The sequence below is a fragment of the Musa acuminata genome, chromosome BXJ1-1, assembly GCF_036884655.1.
Source record: "Musa acuminata AAA Group cultivar baxijiao chromosome BXJ1-1, Cavendish_Baxijiao_AAA, whole genome shotgun sequence".
NCBI lineage: Eukaryota > Viridiplantae > Streptophyta > Magnoliopsida > Zingiberales > Musaceae > Musa > Musa acuminata.
Genome location: NC_088327.1, coordinates 36,390,336 through 36,409,842, shown reverse-complemented (window position 1 = coordinate 36,409,842; position 19,507 = coordinate 36,390,336). Strand labels below are relative to the sequence as shown.

General features: G+C 39.1%; 1 protein-coding gene across 2 annotated transcripts; it reads right to left on the bottom strand.

Annotated features, from left to right (window-relative positions):
- Positions 1-319: 319 nt before the first annotated feature.
- Positions 320-6,036, bottom strand: LOC103973331 (potassium channel AKT1). 2 transcript variants are annotated; one of them, XM_009387865.3, is made up of 11 exons: positions 5,658-6,036; positions 4,844-5,209; positions 4,675-4,732; positions 4,269-4,586; positions 3,915-4,160; positions 3,717-3,815; positions 3,551-3,580; positions 3,233-3,418; positions 2,887-3,084; positions 2,713-2,788; positions 320-1,489 (listed from the first exon to the last, which is right to left on the bottom strand). In XM_009387865.3, exons 1-11 carry the CDS (start codon positions 5,852-5,854, stop codon positions 594-596), a joined length of 2,670 nt encoding a protein of 889 aa, XP_009386140.2. In that variant the 5' UTR covers positions 5,855-6,036; the 3' UTR covers positions 320-593. The 2 variants fall into 2 exon arrangements, with proteins under 2 accessions (XP_009386140.2, XP_065046962.1); XM_065190890.1 differs by lacking the exon at positions 5,658-6,036 and adding an exon at positions 5,304-5,418.
- Between the last annotated feature and the right edge of the window lie 13,471 nt (positions 6,037-19,507).

Here is a 19,507-nt window from a genome sequence, read left to right as displayed (position 1 = left end):
CGGGAGGCAACGGTGGACCAGGGCGTGCGGCTCAGCTGTCTCAGTCCAGGTAGGGCACAGGGAAAGTGAGTTCTCACTTGCCTGTGATAACAACCCTTCTGTGGGACCCGCGTAGCGACGTAGATGAGTTTTCCTGCGCTCGGTTCCCGTCCCGACAGCTACGCCTTTATGGTGGACGGCGGTCATCGTTCGGTGGAAGGGTGCAGCGCATTGCCGCGTTTCCCGACAGACGGTTGTTAGAGCAGCGATGTTCAATCAATCCAGCATTATTTTCTTTGATTTTATTTCCTGAAGAGTGTCAAAATAACTGAAAAGCTCATAAGCTGAATGAGAAATATTTTTTAACAAGATCGATCATATGACTCCCATGTACAGACAGAAAGGGAAGGACGAGATACAACTCTTCTGCAACTCTCCTTACATCCATCGTGAAGCATTTAAGAAAAAGAAAAAGGAGAAGAGACCCAGTGTTGCTAAAGTGGCTCATAGAACTGCAGCAAGCTCAGGTCAGGTTGCTCAATGGTTGAGTTCCTGTTATACGTGATGGACGATGCGGTCTTCGTAACATAGCAAGTTCACTGAGGAAGCGTGTTTCAATCATGTCTCGTGGCCGCGACGGAACCTCCCCCGACCAGAACGAGACGATCACCATCTCTTATCAGTTTCACGTCATCGATCTCGGCGCCATCCGCCGTGAGCACTTTGCTTGCCGAGAAGCCAAACTTTTTCGACCCGATGTCGAGGAGCTCCTGCAGCGAATCCGGCAGCAGCACGAGCTTGTCCGCCGCCTCGTCCCGCTCGGGGCAGCTGATCGTCACCCGCAGCAGATTCATGCGCCGTTGGTTTCCACGGCCCCTGCCGCCAAGCATTGGCCTCGGAGGGCCAGCGACGGACGAGAGCATGCCGCTGTGGCCCTGCGTCCTGCCGAAGTTGGCAGTTGATATGATCCCGAAGAGCGAGTTGTGGAAGTTGGCCCGCCGTGCCCGCTCGCTCTTCTCCTGCGGACCGTCCTGCGATGGCGGCCTGATCGCATCGGCCACGATAGGTACGATGGGCTCGCTGCTCAACCTCCTCAGTTCAGAGGAGAGCGGTGCGCCAGAGATGGGATCCGAGGTTTTCTTGCCTTCAAACAGGGCTTTAATTTCGTCGTGGCTTTGCTGATCCGCCAGTCTCCTGGGAGTCCAGCCCTGATGGTCTGGCTTGTCCATGTCGGCTCTGTGTTCGAGCAGAAACTCCACCAACTGCAGGTTCCCATCGCAGACGGCTCGGTGGAGGGCTGTGTTACCGTCCCTCTTGGCCGCCGCCGTCACGTCTCCTCCGTACCGGATGATGTCCTCGAGCAGCTCTAGGCTGTTCTGCTCTGCGGCCGTGCAGGCGAAGAGGCCCATGTCGCCGGACAAGAGTTGTGCGCCGTTCTCTCTGAGTACTTTTGCCACTTGCTCGTGCCTCCCGAGGATGGCCTCCCACAAAGGAACGCTCCCTTCTGAATCTGTTTCATGTTTATGGTACACATATTGGCAAGCAGAAATAAAGCCAAGAAGAAATGAAGCTGATGTTGCAGGTTTACATCGAGGTGATCTTTGAGTTTTAGATGAAAGTAATTAGATCCTCGCAGCCATGGTGCATACTAGACCATGGTATGCAGTACCGAATGGTACTGTCCGGTACAGGCGGTATGTACCAATCCGATAACATACCGGTACGTGGACCGTCCGATACCGCTACAGTGATACAGTGCTATACTGTAGCAGTGCTAGAGTGTTACAGTAATAAAAAAATATATAAAATTATTCGGTACACCATAGTGTACCGCTCGGTACGCTTTGATGTATCGCTTGGTACACCGGTACCGTACCATACCGAGCCAACCTCGAACCACCGGTACGATACGGTATTACATACTTTCTATATTACTACATGATTGACCAGCAAATAAGGATAGTCAAAAGGCATTTGAGTCATGAACTCTAAATTATTGTGAACGATGTTACTGAATTCAAGTTTGTAGAACTTGATTGGGTTTTACATGCATATGAAGTTTTACTGTAGCAATCGTTTCAAATGTAGCAATCTTGTAGTTTCAAACTTAAACACCAAATTTCTTTGACTGAAAAGATATAATAAGGATCATTAGTTTTACTCAAAAAGATCAACTACACTATTGTGGTTCATGATAGCCTAGTAGCAGATACAAAGGAAACGTGCAGGCAAAGCATGGCTTAGAGCAACAATAGGGTAAGTAAAACATGTCTATATATGAATGAAGACAACCAAACAAGCATAAGATGGTCTGTTTAAAAGTTCACTACCAGCGAATCTAATTATCTTCTAGGCATAATTAAGGGCGACTAAGCATTGCAAGAATGAGGATGCCAGTGAGAAGTCATGAGATCATTATCATGCCTAATTAAAAATAGCAACCGAATAATTAGAAAGAGGAAGACGTATGAATTTGCATGCATATGACAGTTAAATATGATTGTTTAGTCTGCAAAGGGAAAAGGATAGTGACACCCTTTTGATGATAGAATTCTGTAATGCAAAAGTCTAAAGCTTGTCGAGCCATTAACTTTTGCAACTAATATGATGCTGGCACCTAAAAGGATAGGCACACCATTTTGATGAAGTGAAATTCTACATGCGTATAATACCATGGCAGAGGAACTATGAATCTAATAACTTGCAAGGTTTAAGAACAAGTTTGCAGCATACCTCTACGATTGGGATCTGCCCCTTTATCTAGCAAGAGATGAACACAATGCTCATTTCCCTTTGATGCTGCTATATGCTAAATGTTACAAAAGAATGAAATGAAGTCAACCTCTGGTTATCTTAGATAATATAAATGAATGAAGATTAGAGATGTCAAAATAATTGTATTCAGACCAGTGCTGTGTGTCCATTGTTATCTGACTCATTTGGATCTAATTCGCGTTTTAGCAGTTGAAGTAACAACAAATCATCTCCTCTGATAACTGCGAAACATAGAGTAAGAGGCAAATCCAATCGGCCATGGGTCAGCATGCTTTCTGTTTCTCTTAGAAGTCCTTCCATCAAAGGATCATCTACCTGCTCCTTGAGATGCTGTACCATGAAAAGTTGTATCAGAATAGTGCGTAATAATAAGTAATACTTAATATTAATGTTATATATTAACTACCAAATACGCAACACTTAAGTGGTGAAAGGTGATTTTATAACTATCCGATAAATTGTACTATCATATATTAACCTGTAGAAAGTTATTGATGATTATTGTTCCATCCCCGATGTTCGATTGAATGATACTGTGGAAGACAGTTCGGTTTAAACGTAATAGTTGGCACAGCGATCTTGTTCGCACTGTGAACAGTTGAGGTCTGTAACAAAGAACCCCAATCTCTCCAAGGACATCACCTTTTTTTGCGACCTGAACAATCTGCAGAATATGCACAAGATTTTCAGAAAACTATTATGTAAATGCTTTAGTATCATGGATTATACAATGATACTATTTATAATCACAAAATCAAGTAAATATATTTTTAGGGGAGTTAATCAAACAACTTGCCTCTTTTTCATCCTTGTGATTTATTACCTCCTGCAAAGCAAGTCCATGTATCAGCATTGTGGCAACTAAGAAGGATTACTAGAAACATAATATATAGAGAACATTTTTTTAGTCTGTGATCCTAGATTCAACAGTAAAATACTTCTGAAAAAGGAAATTTCTTTACCAAAGTGCCAGTCACTAGTATGTAAAAATCTGTAGGTGCTTCATTCTGCAAGATCACATCTTCCCCTGGAGGAAAGTATTCACCTTTCATCTCGGAGACCTTCAAACAAACCAACGAAAGGATGCCAATGTGAGAGCAACATTCATGTAGCAGCAAAACTGAGATAACCCGGGAAAGTCTGACATTTATAATCATTACCAGTTGAAACAGCAGGTCCTGAGAAACTCCTTGAAACAAGTACACCTTTTGAACAAGAGAGTAAAATAAATAGTGAGAAATGCTGGATCGGATTGCTTTCGGAAGAGCATCCAAAGTCTCTTGCTGCTGAAGCCCTTCTGAATCAGTCCTGAACTTTAAACTGAGATGTGAGATCATCTGGTCTTGCAGCCGTTCAGGGAGATGGTTTCTCTGTGCAAAACCTGTGGCTGCTTGAATAGTATCCCTCTGCAATCCAAGAGACATCCTTAATAACATAGACAGATTAAATATCAACTGCAAATTCAGCTTCTTGCTTGCTTATGGAGCAGCACAATTTTTCATGAAAGAACTTACATATTTTCTAGTTCTTCTAGTGCCATGAACAACCAAATTGGTCATATTACCAATCAAATAGGCTGTCAATCCAAGGTTAAAGAGCATGTAAAAAGTGTTAAAAATCATCTCCCCAATATTTTCAGCATGCAAGTCACCATAGCCGACCGTCGTAAGGGTGGTGATTGACCAGTACATTGACGTTACATACTGGATCCACAAGCTTTGCTCATGAAAATCTGGCATGGAAGCACCAATCCAAGTTTGGCTAGGATCATGATGCTTTGCAGCAAGAAGAAAATAGAAGCACCCAGCACAATGAATAGCAAATACTGTCACCTGTGAGATAAAAAAGAAATGACTATCAGTAGAGTTCTACACAAGGAAATGCACAGAAAAGCCACCACTTGAAGGTGAAATTGCTTACACAAATAAGTTTTGCGCATCGAACCCAAAAGTAGTTGAAGTTCCTATCTTTTTCTAGCCTGTAAAATCAATAAAATAAGCAGTCATCAGTCAGGTGCCAATCTATATTACTTCAGAACGAAGCCACCGACTGAAGCCTAAAAGCACGGCATCAAGCACGGCAGACAAACCTAGCAAATAGTGCGCTGACTCTCCGGAGACGCCAAAGCCGTAGCATGTTGAAGAATCCATAAGATCGGATCTTAGGAGGCAGCATTTTTCTGGCGATTTCAGAAGGGATTGTGGAGGCAACATCGAGAATAAACCAACTGTGCAAGTACCTCCAAGCTATTTTCTTACGATCGTCGACAAGCAGATAGGTTGCTTTGTCGAGGTAGGCCACGAAGAAGGTCAACATGATATCGATGGCAAAGAACGCATTGACGATGTTGTCTACCAGGGCAAGAGAGCCCCTTGAATCCTCAAGGAACCCAAACTCGAAAGGAGATACCCAAGCAGAGTAGATGACCAGAATGATCAAGAAAGTCTCCCATGCTCTGCAAGAAACAATTCTAACATCAGCAATGAATACAAAACTAAAGGCTCCCAGATAAAATTTCTAGTTTCACACTGCTCCCTTTTCCTTCTCACAGAGAAGAAAGCAAAAGGATTAAGCGGACAAGCACAACTCCATTTCCTTGTTCGTGTGGAAAAGCTCAAAAGGAAGGCAAACGAACGAATGACTCCGAAAGAAATCCATATCCACACCAATCGATTTGGGGAGAAATTTGTCCTTTATCACACATCTGACCACCTACCAACCACGAAAAGGAAACGGCACGGAAGAGCACACTTGCAAACAAAAGAAAAAGGTGCGTCAAGGCATCCCCTTTTCCTTCTTGATCTTCCCAAAGAAGAAGCAAAAGAAATCTCGATTTCAACAAATCATTAGCTAATTCCATATCTCACGATCTTTGGGGGAAGCAGTAGGAGCGAGAACAACACCTGTATCTTCGATCGTAAGGGGACACGATGAAGGACCGGAGCTTGACCCGACGGTTACTCCTCGCGCCGAGGGAGGGGAGAATGCCACTCGACAGACTGTAATGGCTGCCGTCCCTCGACAGCTCCCTCTCCGCCTCCTGGACGCAGATGGTCGGCACCGACACGTTGAACAACCCTGACTTCCGCCTCTCCGCCATCGCTGTTGTTCCACTCCTCCCCCACACTCTCTTTCTCTCTCTAGACCATGCTTTGATGGTTCTCACTCACGCTCTCCTCATCATCCGAAGATGGAAGGCCCAAAGATGATCTCCATCGGAGGAAGGGAAGGAGAGGATTCGAAGGGCTTCAGTTGGGTAGCGGAAGGCGGCTGTTCCTTCGATATTTATAGGGCCAGTTTCCCAGCTGGCCATGGTCTTTTATCATTTGTTTGTGGGAATGCGAGCTTCTTCATCTTTTCATTTCATCCCATTTTTATCTTAATCTTAATTCTATAAAGCATTTATATTTTTATTTTTATTTAAATATACCAACGGATGAGATTTTTAGAAAAACGCGGATTAACGGTTTTGAAACGACCTTCGTATTTTTAATATTTCTTTTTATCTGGATATATGAACGGCTGAGATTCAAACAAAGACTGATGAACGGTTTTGAGAAGACCTTCACGACTGCACGACATTCGCTTTCCTCTGTGGTTATATTCTCTCTCTCTCATATATATATATATATATATATATATATATATGATTATCCATTTCAAAATCGTTATTGCTCGATTGTTACTCTATCGATCATCCAAATTAGTCATTTGACTCCGAATCCAATTCAGGTAGAGAGTAACAGATAATATATTGAACGAAAAATAATTAGAGGACCAAAAAACAAAAACATATGAAAATGCCTACATTTTGCCGGCCATGTACCCAAAAATGATTTGAAATGAAAGAGGAAACAAAAATTCACATAATATTGTTTGCCGTGGACTATAAGTTGCTGCTGGTTGGTTGCATCAGAAAAGTCAAAGATCATTTTTCATGATTACATTACGCCGCAAGAATGAAGCCCCCTTCTTTTATTTATTGATTTTTTTATATTATTGAAGAATGTAGTCAACGGGGGTTTATCCAACTTGGGGATGGATGAGATGTACACGATTGATTGTAAGTTAAAAGAGGATATGAATTAAAGACCGTATTCGATGCACCCATACCTATCTGGTTTGCCTCAAATGATTGGCGATCGGCCCTTGTCCAATCACTCGCGGTTTTTGGACAAATCTCGATATCCCTTTTGCTTTCAATCACAATTCATAGCGTAACCTTAGACTTATTACAGGAAGAAATCCATACAAGTCATGAGCATTAATTTCATTTTGGCATATTATATATATATATATATATATATATATATATATATATATATATATATATATATATATATATCGTTTCCAATAACCGTCTTTATTAAATTGGGGACTTCCAAACTTATAAATATAGTATCAAAGAACGAAGTACTCAAATAAGACATCTTTGATGTTTCAAGTCTAAAGACTAAATACACGATTAGGATTATGGAATTGTTGTATAACGATGAAGTATAATTAACCAACCAATATATATTTATTATCTAATATAAAATAAAAAAATATAATAATAATAATAATAATAAAATAAATTATGCAGCATGTCACATGTGTCATCACTCATGTGATTAGCTTACACGATACTTGTAACTAGTAGAGATTATAGTCTGAGTTCATCCCACAAATATTAGAATGCAATAGAGATGTCAACAGGAGGCAGCATGGTGCAACGGATCATGGTAGAACAATTCGAGACAAATATGATATACATGAGAGAAGTATTAGTAAAAATTCTAAGTGTAAATACTAATGAGTCCCATATGGGGGGGTGATGATACAGAGGTATGATTACAGCAATTAGAGAGTTAGATTGGTCTAAAGCTCATATTCGCTTAAAGAAGTTTGACAAGTCAAAGGACAAAATCGAGTAAGTGGACATTACTACTAAGGAAGCAAAGAAGAACAAAATCGACATGAGTCCTATAACATGATGGTTGAGGTCATGTATGATAATTGTAGTCTATCTTTCCATCAACTAAAGGGAACTACTTATAGAACACAACTGTATTAAAGTATGTGGCCGAAAAGGGTGAGGAAGCGAGTCCGAAAAGACTCAACTACCCAAAACCAAGCATCAATTAAAATAGAGGTGGACTCGGAGGAGTGTCATAATACCATAAATGCGGATCTACTAATCATAAAGAAATGGACATAGATGCAAGGAGACGAATAGTAGGGCCATGGGTATGATAGTGCCATGGTACCATAGAGACGAGATTTTTATGGAGTCATCGATTATTGCTCTCATGGAGGGAGAGCGCTTAGTCGTGAAAGGGGCCTAAGAGGTATAAAATATAGAGGTAAACTTTAAGTACCAAGACAAGACTAAAGGGTAGAGGCTAGTGAATTTCGTAATCGATGTCAATAGGTATCTCATCAAAATAGCCAAAAGTATAATACTTCGGGTTGATACAGGAGTGCTCGATTAAAGAACAAAGTAGGTAATATATTGTGTTGTACCTTTTCTACTCGTAAGAGTATGTGATATAAATGATAGAGAAGATGTTATAATTCTAGAGGCAACCAAAACTAATGGAAACTTACTCTATGTTGAGGCAAAATTTTATTTTTTTCAAGCAGAACTTCTTCTATTCTAAAAGTTCGATGGCAATAATAAAGCAAATCACTATAGCTAACTCAATGCAAGGAGTGTAAATATTTCATGTACTTTAGAAGTATAAGCAAAGAGTAGATGAAGGCTAGTAACCAGCTCGATGCATGAAGTATAACCCTCGAGGAGGTGAGCGAAGCTGAGTAACACTTGCCTTCTCAGCTCTTAAGAGAATGGACAATATCAAGTTCTCTAGTTCTTTTATTTATCTAGTAAAAGAGTTTTACATAGGTTTAAAGACCCTTCAAAGAAACTTAACGGAAGATAATAAATCAAATCCTCACCAATGATGATCGGTGTTATCGAGAGTAGACTATTTGCTTCATTTCCTAATAAAATACTAATTGAAAGTAGAAATAATGTGAACTTACTTAAAGGTGATAACTAAGTAGAAGAGGAATCGATTGTCAAATTTTGTAGAGAAAAGATCCCAAAAATTTGAAAGTCTGCGAGACAATGCTCGTTAAAGCTCCAACAGACATCCATATAGGCCAAGCTACATGAGACATTTAAGAGACTAACGCATAATAAGAAAGGTCTTTTCCTTCATCTGAAGGATCTATAAGAACTAACAAGGATCAACACAACTCGACTAATCCTACACTAGAGTCAAAGTCATTGGGGAGTTGAAAATAACGTGACAGATCAAAGTTTGACTACTCAACTACAATGACGGAGTGTAGTTGGAAACCAAGAGACACCTTGCAATCGAAGTAAAAGATTAAATATTCAACAAAGGCAAGGCATTGCAGCATCCGCAAAAGCTTCGATGAGGGAATTAGAGGAATAAGAGGAGAAGAATGTGACAAACAAAGTTATAAATAAAGTGTTCGATATAATGCTCATGTATGTTCATATCTTTTGATTTTGTTTATGCTTTGCATAGCATGTAGAGAGCTTACAATAAGCCAGCCCCATTTTATTTGGCTTCTAGTGGTCATTTTAGACTTGTAAACATATGTTGTGTGCAGTCGTTGTGTAAAGATAAAATTACCTAGAAACAGACCATTCAAGTAGCCATTTTGGAGGTTTTTTAGTTCTACGGTGTTGAGTGTTAGCTACTATAGCACCCAAGAGCTGCCTAGGTGACATATAATTAGATGATCCTTTGGGATAGTATTTACGATTAGTTCATTGCTTTATTATGCAACAGTGTCATATGGGCACTTGTGGGGACTTTTTGGTTGTAGTGGATCACCTTATTGTGCGACCATTCAGATCTATATTTATAATTTGTATTGCCTATTAAGTATTTACTGAAATGACTACTTATGGATCCCGAATTAAATATCTTCTTTAATCCGTCATCTCTTTTGTAGGTCCGTAAAAGACCATAAGAGATTTCAATGAGATTAACATTTTACGGATGAACACACAATATTGCCAAACAATATAGGTAAAACCAGTTAAGTTTGTGATAACAAACAAATCTTCGTAATCTTGGGAGAACCAACTCTTAAGGAATAATCTAAGAAATCATATGCTTAATTGCGACATCAAATGACATCTATATTAGTCAATTACTAGAGTCACTAATTCATGTTATTGTCATTTCTTTCCTATTCTACAATCGATTTTATCAGGCTTGATGGTGGGAATACATTATGATGGGGAGTGCGAACGCATGCATGCTTACTTGACATGCCACGGAAACTCGTGATGCTGCGTTTAAATAAAGAGAGAAAGATGCTCGAGGAAGGACTTATGTGTGCTATGATGACACATTACGATCACAAGCACGCCTCGCCAAGTAATAATTGTTATAAGCTTGTGCACCAGGCAACCAACTACCAACCAATAATATCATTTTTTCCGTAAAAATAAATCATAAAAATTTAATTGTTCACATGAAAACAACTTAGGTGAAATTGTCTTGATTTATATATTAAATCTAATAATACTTCGAGAAAAGAGGAGGCGATTTGGGGTTGACAAAAAGCCAGTTGACCTTTGCAACTGTCTCGTGGGGCCCATCTTCACGTCCGCGTAAACCAGTGGCTACAGCTGTCGGGAAACGGTCGGTGTTCCCTTCCAATTTTTATTCCTCCTTTTTATGATCATATCACTGATCTCCTGTGGGGTTGACCAAGTTCGTCTGCTCTCGTGCTCCTGATGTAATCCACGAGGCTAACCAAATCTTTCGGCAGTCAACGCGCTTAGCTGCTAAATTATTCGACATATTATCATTTCCTTTTTTAGTTTCTACTCCATATTCCTTTTCTGGTTGATGATCATTTCGATGACGCGTGGGGCGCACATGTGGAAGTCTGGAAGCATCAGTGGGCACACAAGATCATCGTCGAGCGCGAATCATAAAGACGTCAATCAGGTTTTCCACTCTTTTGCGACTCGCAAGACGCGATGTTCGACTGGTATTTGGGCCCATGCTTCTGGCCCAGACAACGCGAGTCGAGGAACGCTTCACCCGCCACCACACGGCCGTCGGATTAGGTATTTTTCTTATCTCAGCGGCGAGCATTAAGCTCGTTCTCGTCGGTGATGGAGGAACTGGTTCGATCTCCGTCTCTTTCTCTCTATCTCTCTGTTCTTGTGTGTGTGCACATATTCCTCTCCGCATTTGATTTCACGAGCATATATCTATCTTTTCTCTTGTATTGGGAACACTATTCTTTCTGCTTTGATCAGTCACTTGGGCATATCGGAACTCCTTATTGGTGGTGTTGTATTTTTGGGTGTTTTGAGAGATTACTGCTAAAGGATCAAAATGCTTGTATGAAAGATTCGTAATTTCTGTCTTATATTCGTTGTTATGACTACAATATTTCCTTTTCTCTAAAGTCTTTTGTCCAAATGTTACTTCCTATTCATGCTGTCATTTGATTGCGGGGTTGCTTGTTAACGCTGACACGGGAGTGTTTAATTTGATACAATCTGCTCATACGGACATTGCCGATGCTATGATATTTTTTTCTGTCAATATTGTTGCCTTATAGTCTTCAACTCAGCTCATTCAAATATGACAGCTCATCAGCATATTCCCTGCAGAAAGTTAAAACTATTTCGAGATACTTTTTTTCATGACCAAGGAATACATTAAAGGAGTTGGTTAGCAGCTATAAAATACTTAATTTCGAAATTTCCTATGAAGGGGTGTTTCATACACTAGTATTTATTTTGGTACTTAGGGCTTAGAAAGAACTTTAGAAACTGATGATATCTTGGCAGAAGCTCTCTTGGAGAACCCCCTTAAACTCTGTATCTGTTGAATGCATCTTTTAGTGGTGAGTTTTTTTATTTTTGTTCTGTATCCTCGTTTATAATCCTTGGGATGGTGAATTTCTGTATCCCTTTGTGATTTTAATTTGGTGGTGAACTATTTTTCGATCTTATTTATGTTTTATCGTGAGTTTGTGCCTTTTCTATCCAAAACACTCATTTCAGCAAATACAACTATATTGCGACTTTTCTTTAAGAGTTCGTTCCTTTTCTATCTGAAAAACTGTTCCATCGGTGTTCTTTCGAAATCCATTCTGCATTTTACCCTCCCTGGTATCAGTTTGGTATCAGAGCTAAAGGCTATAGATCATGACAAGGTGGAATGGAAAAGATATAGTTGGTGAAGGTAGTTGTCATAAAGATGATGTTGAGTTGTTGAGGCTTCAACTACGAAGATTGCTGCGTAGTCTACAAGAAAAAAATGAAATAATTGAAAAACTTCGAAGTAGAAACAATCTGCATGAAAATGATATCCGTGAGTTTACTTCTGATGATGATATACCTCCTTTTCCAAGGGAGTCGAGAAGATGTCGGACAAGAAATGAAATCCAAGACAAGTGACAGAATAAATATAACCCAAGATTGGAGATTCTAGAGTTTGAAGGTAAAATAAATATTGATGACTTTATCGATTGACTTAATACAGTAGAAAGAATTTTCGATTTTTATGAACCACCAGAACAAAAAAAGGTCAAACTTGTGGCACTCAAACTCAAACGAAATGCATCTTTTTGGTGGGAAAATCTAAAAAAACAAAGAGAACGTGAGGGGAAGAGTAAAATCGTGACATGGGAATAAAAAAAAAGAGAACTGAAGAGAAAATATTTACCTGACAATTATTGACAAGAGTTCTTTCTCAAAATCCATGATTTTAAACAAAAAGATCTTAGTGTGGAAGAGTACATTGCAGAATTCGATAACCTAATGTTAAAAGAAGAGCTTGTGGAACCAGAAGAGCAAACCATTACAAGATTCTTAGGAGGTCTGAAGTATGAGATTGCTAAAGTTTTTCAATTGCAACCATATTGGTCTTTAAATGATGTGAGCAAGCTGACATTAAAAGTTGAAAAGCAATAGAAGTTTGAAAAGAGTTCTCGGTACGGCTCAAAAGAAGGCTATACAAAAGGAGGAAGTTCCAAGCCTACTATCCAAAGCAAGGTGATATCGAAGGTGCAAGAAAAGGGTGAAGAATCTATTGGCAGCGAAAAAACACATAATTCTTCTACCCCAAGTGGCCGAAAATGCTTCAAATGTTATGGTTTTAGGCATATTGCTTCAGATTGTCCAAATAGGAGGATTGTAACTTTGGTTGAAGATCATAGTGATGGAGGAGAAGATGAAGCTGATGACGAACCAAAATACGATGATGATGAGGAGGAGATTACTTATGCTGATCATGGTTTGTCTATTGTATTGCAATGTAACTTACAAGTGTCCTATGTAGCCGAGGATGAAAGTTGGGTGAGAAAAAATGTGTTTCATACTAAATGTACTTCTCTTGGCAAGGTGTGCTTGGTGATCATCGATAGCGTCAGCTTTGAGCATGTGGTATCTTTGGAGATGGTGCAGAAGCTAAAGTTGGACACAATCCCTCATCCATATCTATACTAATTATGTTGGCTGTAAAAAAGAAATGATATCAAGGTAACCAAAAGATGTTTAGTTTTATTTTCTATTGGCAAGTATTATAAAGACGAAGTATGGTGTGATGTTGCTCCTATGGACGCGTGTCATTTGCTGTTGGGAAGACCTTGGCATTATGATAGGAGGATGTTGTATAACGGCTATAAAGATACTTATTCTTTTAAGGTGAATGAAAAGAAGATTATCTTAGCTCCATTATAATCTTCCGAAATCAACGCACCAAAAAGGGAAGTTATCGTTTTTATGTCCTATGGTAAATGCAAAGGAGAATTGGAAAAGGGTGGTCATGTTATGGTTTTAGTGGTAGTAGAAGAGAATGAACAATATAAGGAGACACCGACAATCGTGAAATCAATCCTAGAGGAATTTCAAGATGTTATACCGGAAGAGATTCCAAATGACCTTCCACCTTTGAGAGACATCCAACATCACATTGATCTTATTCCGGGGGTTATTATACCTAATAAAACATCATATAGAATGAGTCCCAAGGAGCATGAAGAACTTCAAAGGCAAGTTGATGAATTGGTGAAAAAGCGGTTAATTCGAGAGAGCATGAGTCCTTGTGTGGTTCCAACCTTGTTGGTGTCCAAGAAGGATGGTTCTTGGAGAATATGCGTGGATAGCCGCACCATCAACAAAATCACAGTGAACTATCGTTTTCCTATTCCAAGGTTAGATGATTTACTTGATCAATTATGTGGTGCTTATATTTTCTCTAAAATTGATTTAAGGAGTGACTATCACCAAATAAGAATGAGGCCCGGAGATGAGTGGAAAACAATATTTAAAACTACAGAAGACTTATATGAATGGTTGGTTATGCCATTTGGGCTATCTAATGCTCCTAGCACTTTAATGAGATTTATAAATCACATACTTATGCCATGTATTGGAATATTTGTTGTAGTTTACTTTGATGATATATTGGTGTACAGTAAGAGCGAAGAAGAGCATATGATTCATCTGAAAGAGATCTTTCTTATTTTGAGACAGCAAAAGCTTTATGCTAATCTAAAGAAGTATGATTTCTTTACTTCTAGTGTTGTGTTTTTGAGGTATGTTGTTTCAAAAGATGGAATCATGATCGATCAAAGCAAGGCAGAAGCTATTCTCAATTGGCCAACACCTGCTTCATTGTATGATGTGAGGAGTTTCCATGACTTAACTTCTTTTTACAGAAGATTCATCAAGGGTTTCGGCTTTATTGTCGCTCCAATCACCGAATGTCTAAAATGTGATAAATTCAAATGGACTAGTGAGGCTAATGATGCTTTTGAGCTTTTAAAAAGAAAGGTGACTGAAGCTCCTATCTTAGTTCTACCAAATTTTGACAATGTGTTTGAGGTTTAATGTGATGCATCTAATGTGGGAATAGGTGCTGTTTTGAGTCAAGACGGAAAGCCCATTGCATTTTTTAGTGAAAAGCTAAATGATATGAGAAAGAAATATTCTACTTATGACGAGGAGTTTTATGCGATTTATCGAGCTTTGTTTCATTGGAGTCAATATCTATTTGCCAAGCCATTTATCCCATATTCTGATCATGAGGCATTAAAGTTCATTAATCACTAGCACAAGCTAGACAAGAGGCATGCAGCTTGGGTGGAGTTTTTACAATCTTATAACTTTACAATCAAGCACAAATCTGGTGTTTAAAATGTAGCTGCTGACGCATTGAGTAGCAATGATTGAAAGAGGTGCTCGGGTGCTCGCCTAGGTGCTCGGGCGAGGCGAGGTGAGGCCCGAGCGCCTCGCTAATGTCCCAAGCGGCGCACTTCAAACAGGCGCCGCTTGGGCGCTCGCCCGAGCCCAGGCGCTGGGCGCTTCGGGCGAGCGCTTGGGTAAACCAAGTGACCGAACTAGGATTTTAGGTCTGGTTCGGTTGTTAGTTGGTTCAATCGAACCAACTAAACCGATATAACCCTTACCCAACCCTAACCCGCTACCGCTACGGCTCCCGATCTCGCTGCTCGTCGCTCTTGCTCCCGCTGCCGCTGCTCGTCGCTTTTGCTGCTCGCGCCTCCCGCGAGCCCTCCAGCTGCTCGCGCCTCCCGCGAGCCTTCCCGCTGCTCGCGACTCCCGTAAGCCCTCCCATTGCTCGCGCCTCCCACGAGCCCTCTCGCTGCTCGCGCCTCCCGCTCCCTTTCCCTTTCCCTTTCCCGCTGCCGCTGCCGCCGCTCGCCGCTGCCGCTGCCGCCGCTCGCCGCTGTCGCCACTCGCTGCTGCTTCCTCGTGTCTCCGTCAGGCTCAATATACAGTATACTCTTAATATTAAGTTTATTTAAATTTTGAAATGATTAATTTTCAATGCTGTTAATAGATTAATAATATATTATTTTGATTTTAATGTTGTTAATTTTTATTTTGATGTAAAATTTTATTGTTTTGAATTTTGAAACTTTTTGTTAATGTGACATTGTGATTTTGTATCTTAGATTTTCTTAATTTAATAGCATATTTTTATTTAAAATTTTAAATAATTATATTTATTAATTATATTATATATTTTTATATTTTAGCGCCTCGCTTCGCTCGGGCGAGCGCCTAGCGCCTCGGGTGTTTTTGGACCTTGGCGCCTTTTGGCGTCTAGCGCTTTTTAAATCACTGTTGAATAGAAAGCATTCTTTATTATCAATAATGAAAGTCAAAGTGGTTGGATTTGAAACATTCAAAGATCTCTATGAGAGTGATGTAGATTTCGGCTTAATATGGCAAATTTGTAAATCAGGTTCCTTTCAACAATTTTCTATCTTTGATGATTTTTATTTTCGAGCTAATGCTTTATGTGTTCCCTCTTGTTCTTTGAGGCAAGTAATTCTAGCTGAAGCTTATGGTGGTGTTTTCGATGGACATTTTGGTAGAGACAAGACTCTAGCTCTTATTTAATCAAACTTCGATTGGCCTAAGATGTTTAGAGATGTGGAGAGACATGTAAAGCAATGTCGAGTGTGTCATTTGGCAAAAACAAGAAGTCAAAATTTTGGATTGTACACTCCATTGCCTGTGCTAGTTGCTCCATGGGAGGAAGTGAGTCTTGATTTCGTTTTGGGACTGCCAAGAACTCAAAGGAACAAGGATTCTATCATGGTTGTTGTTGATAGATTTTTAAAAATATCTCACTTTGTTTCCTGCAATAAATCGAATGATGTATCTCATATTGCTGATTTATATTTTAAGGAGATTGTTAAATTGCATGGTATTCCAAGAACTATGGTGTCTGATCGAGATTCAAAATTTCTTAGTCATTTTTGGAGAACTCTTTGGAGGAAGCTGGGTACTTCTTTGAATTTCAGCAGCTCGCATCATCCACAAACTGATGGGCAAACGGAGGTAATAAACAGAAGCTTGAGAAATTTGCTTAGAAGCTATGTTGGCAAGAATATTAAGTAGTGGGATCTCATTCTTCCATAAATTGAGTTTGCTTACAATCGTTCTATCCATCATAGTATCGGTAAGAGTCCTTTTGAGGTTGTTTATGGTGCTAATCCTGCTGGTCCTTTGGACTTCGTCCCTCATTCGACAACTAAGCAATTTAGTGGAGATGCTGATGAGAGAGCAAAGCAGATAAAGAAGCTACATGAGGGTGTTAAAGCAAACATAGAAAAGCAAAAAGAGAGGTACATGGAAGCTGCCAACAAACACAAAAAACATATGGAGTTTAATGTTGGTGATTTGGTCTGGATTCATCTAAGAAAGGAGAGGTTTCCACCGGACAAATTTGAAAAATTAAAATCAAAGGCTGATGGTCTATTTAAGGTGCTTAAGAAAATTAGTAAAAATGCATATAAGATCGAGCTACCTAAAGATTACGGAGTGTCCCCAACATTTAATATTGCTGATTTACGTCATTTTCACAATCAAGTTGACGAAACAAACAAGGACTTGAGGACAAGTCTTTTTCAACCAGGGGAGATTGACACGGGAGTGTCTAATTTGATACAATCTGCAATCTGCTTATATGGACCTTGCTGATGCTATGATATTTTTTTCAGCCAATATTATCACCTCATAGTCTTCAACTCAGCCCACTCAAATATGACAGCTCATCAACATATTCCCTGCAGAAAGTTAAAGATATTACAAGATGCTTTTCTTCATGACCAAGGAATATATTAAAGGAGTTAGTTAGCAGTTGTAAAACACTTAATTTCGAAATTCCCTATGCATGAAGGGTTGTTTCATGCACTAGTATTTATTTTGGTGTTTAAGGCTTAGAAAGAACTTTAGAAACTGATGATATCTTGGCAGAAGATCTCTTGGAGAACCCCTTTAAACTCTGTATCTCTTGGATGCGTCCTTGAGTGGTGAGTAATTTGATTTCTGTTCTATATCTTCATTTATAATCCTTGAAGTGGTGAATTTCTGTATCCCTTTGTGATTTTAACTTGATGGTGAACTATTTTTCGATCTTATTTAAGTTTTATCGTGAGTTCGTGCCTTTTCTATCCAAAACACTCATTCCAGCAAATACAACTGTACTGCGATTTTTCTTCAAGAGTTCGTTCCTTGTCTACTGTGATATTTTCTATCTGAAAAACTGTTCCATCGATATTCTTTCGAAATTCATTCTGCATTTTATCCTCCCCGGTATCAAACGCTTTTGCCATTCTGTCCTTGTCGAATTTAATCTTTTTTTGTGTCGTCACAATTAGGAAATCACCATTGACTATATTGTTTAGATTATAAACTGGCCTTTTGGAATCAACATGGATTTAGCGCTATGTTCATTCTTAATATGTAATATGATAACCATAGGTTTCTGTTTTCCTTTCATTTCCCGTCATTGTCTTCACATCCCTTCTGTAACAGTTAGGACCTCTTGTTCCTTCTATTGCTATACAAAAGGGTTCTCAAAATTTTGCTTCCCTTTTGTTATTTTGAATGAACAAGAACGAATTCTTATATATTGTATATGCTTTACTTATCTCTGGCACAGGAAAAACAACATTTGTGAAGAGGCATCTTACTGGTGAATTTTAGAAGAAGTATGAGTGTAAGTATCATGGAAGTTGCCACATCTTGGATATACTTATATTTTAGCTACTATCGGTGTTGAGGTCCACCCGTTGGATTTCTTCACAAAATGTGGGAAGATCCAGTTCTATTGCTGGGATACGGCTGGTCAGGAGAAATTTGGTGGTCTTCATGATGGATACCAGTATGTCATAAATTTTATTCTTTTTAATTTTGATCATTGTGTTTTCATGGATGTACGAGATGGTTAATTTCTGTGTTGCAAGCTGCAACTATTAACATACCTTGTTACTTAATGTCTAAACAAAAGGACTGAGTTCTTATAGTATATCTTCTCATAGCCAGCCCACATTTGATGCTGAATTACTTCATAAGAAGTTTATTTAAGCAAATGATTAGAGGCTATTGGCATTAGATACAATGAGTAAATTATTGTACCATGTAACTAATTTAGGTATATTAGCTTATCAGAAATCTAATTTGTTGCAAATAGTTCTGTTGTGATTGTGATGCATGACTTCTTTTTTGACTCTGAAAAATCTGCTCTCTGTGCTAACCAGATATGAAACTTACTTTGTAAAACATTATTTTGCCTTCAGCATTTGATTGAATTGTTTCTTGTTAAATGCATCTTAGATAGGCAAAACTGAGTTGTCGGTGGAAAACTGCAAAATTAAGATGTGCCACGATTTCAAGAAGACAATGAACAATCAGTATAAACACAAGTTGCTCTATGTCTAGGCCCATAAGAGACGTCAAACATTAAGAAGATTACCTTTTCAAGAGGGCTTGCTAAGGTGTGTAAATATCTAAATGCTACTTTGGGTAATCAAGCAGCATTATGTGATTATCTCCTTGTACATATCAGATCACAAAGACATTGCATATTAGCCAACAGTTCCTAGTCTATTTCGTAATTGATCATAATTGTCAGAATTGCAGGTAGATCAGATCAGATGAATTTTGTTTTAATATGATTCACAGTATAAATAGATAACCAATCTGATATACAAAGTATATCTGATGCAATGTTATGGGAATTTGACCAGTAAATTACTGCAATGAGATGTTTTTTGGATTTTTAAAATTGGTTGTCCTCATTTAAATTGTTCATTCTGATTCGTCTGTTGTGGCAATATTGCTAATTGGCCTTTTTATATTAAAGATTATAATTTTGGTCGTAGTCCTTGAGGGCTACACAAAATTGTTTGAACTTCTTTTTTCTGCCATTGTGATGTC

Coding starts and splice junctions, on each gene's coding strand:
- LOC103973331 (XM_009387865.3), bottom strand. CDS start 5,854: ATGGCGGAGAGGCGGAAGTCAGGGTTGTTCAACGTGTCGGTGCCGACC. Junction 3,085..3,232: donor TCATCAATAACTTTCTACAG/GTTAATATATGA, acceptor TTCATGGTACAG/CATCTCAAGGAGCAGGTAGA. Junction 2,789..2,886: donor ACAATGGACACACAGCACTG/GTCTGAATACAA, acceptor TGTAACATTTAG/CATATAGCAGCATCAAAGGG.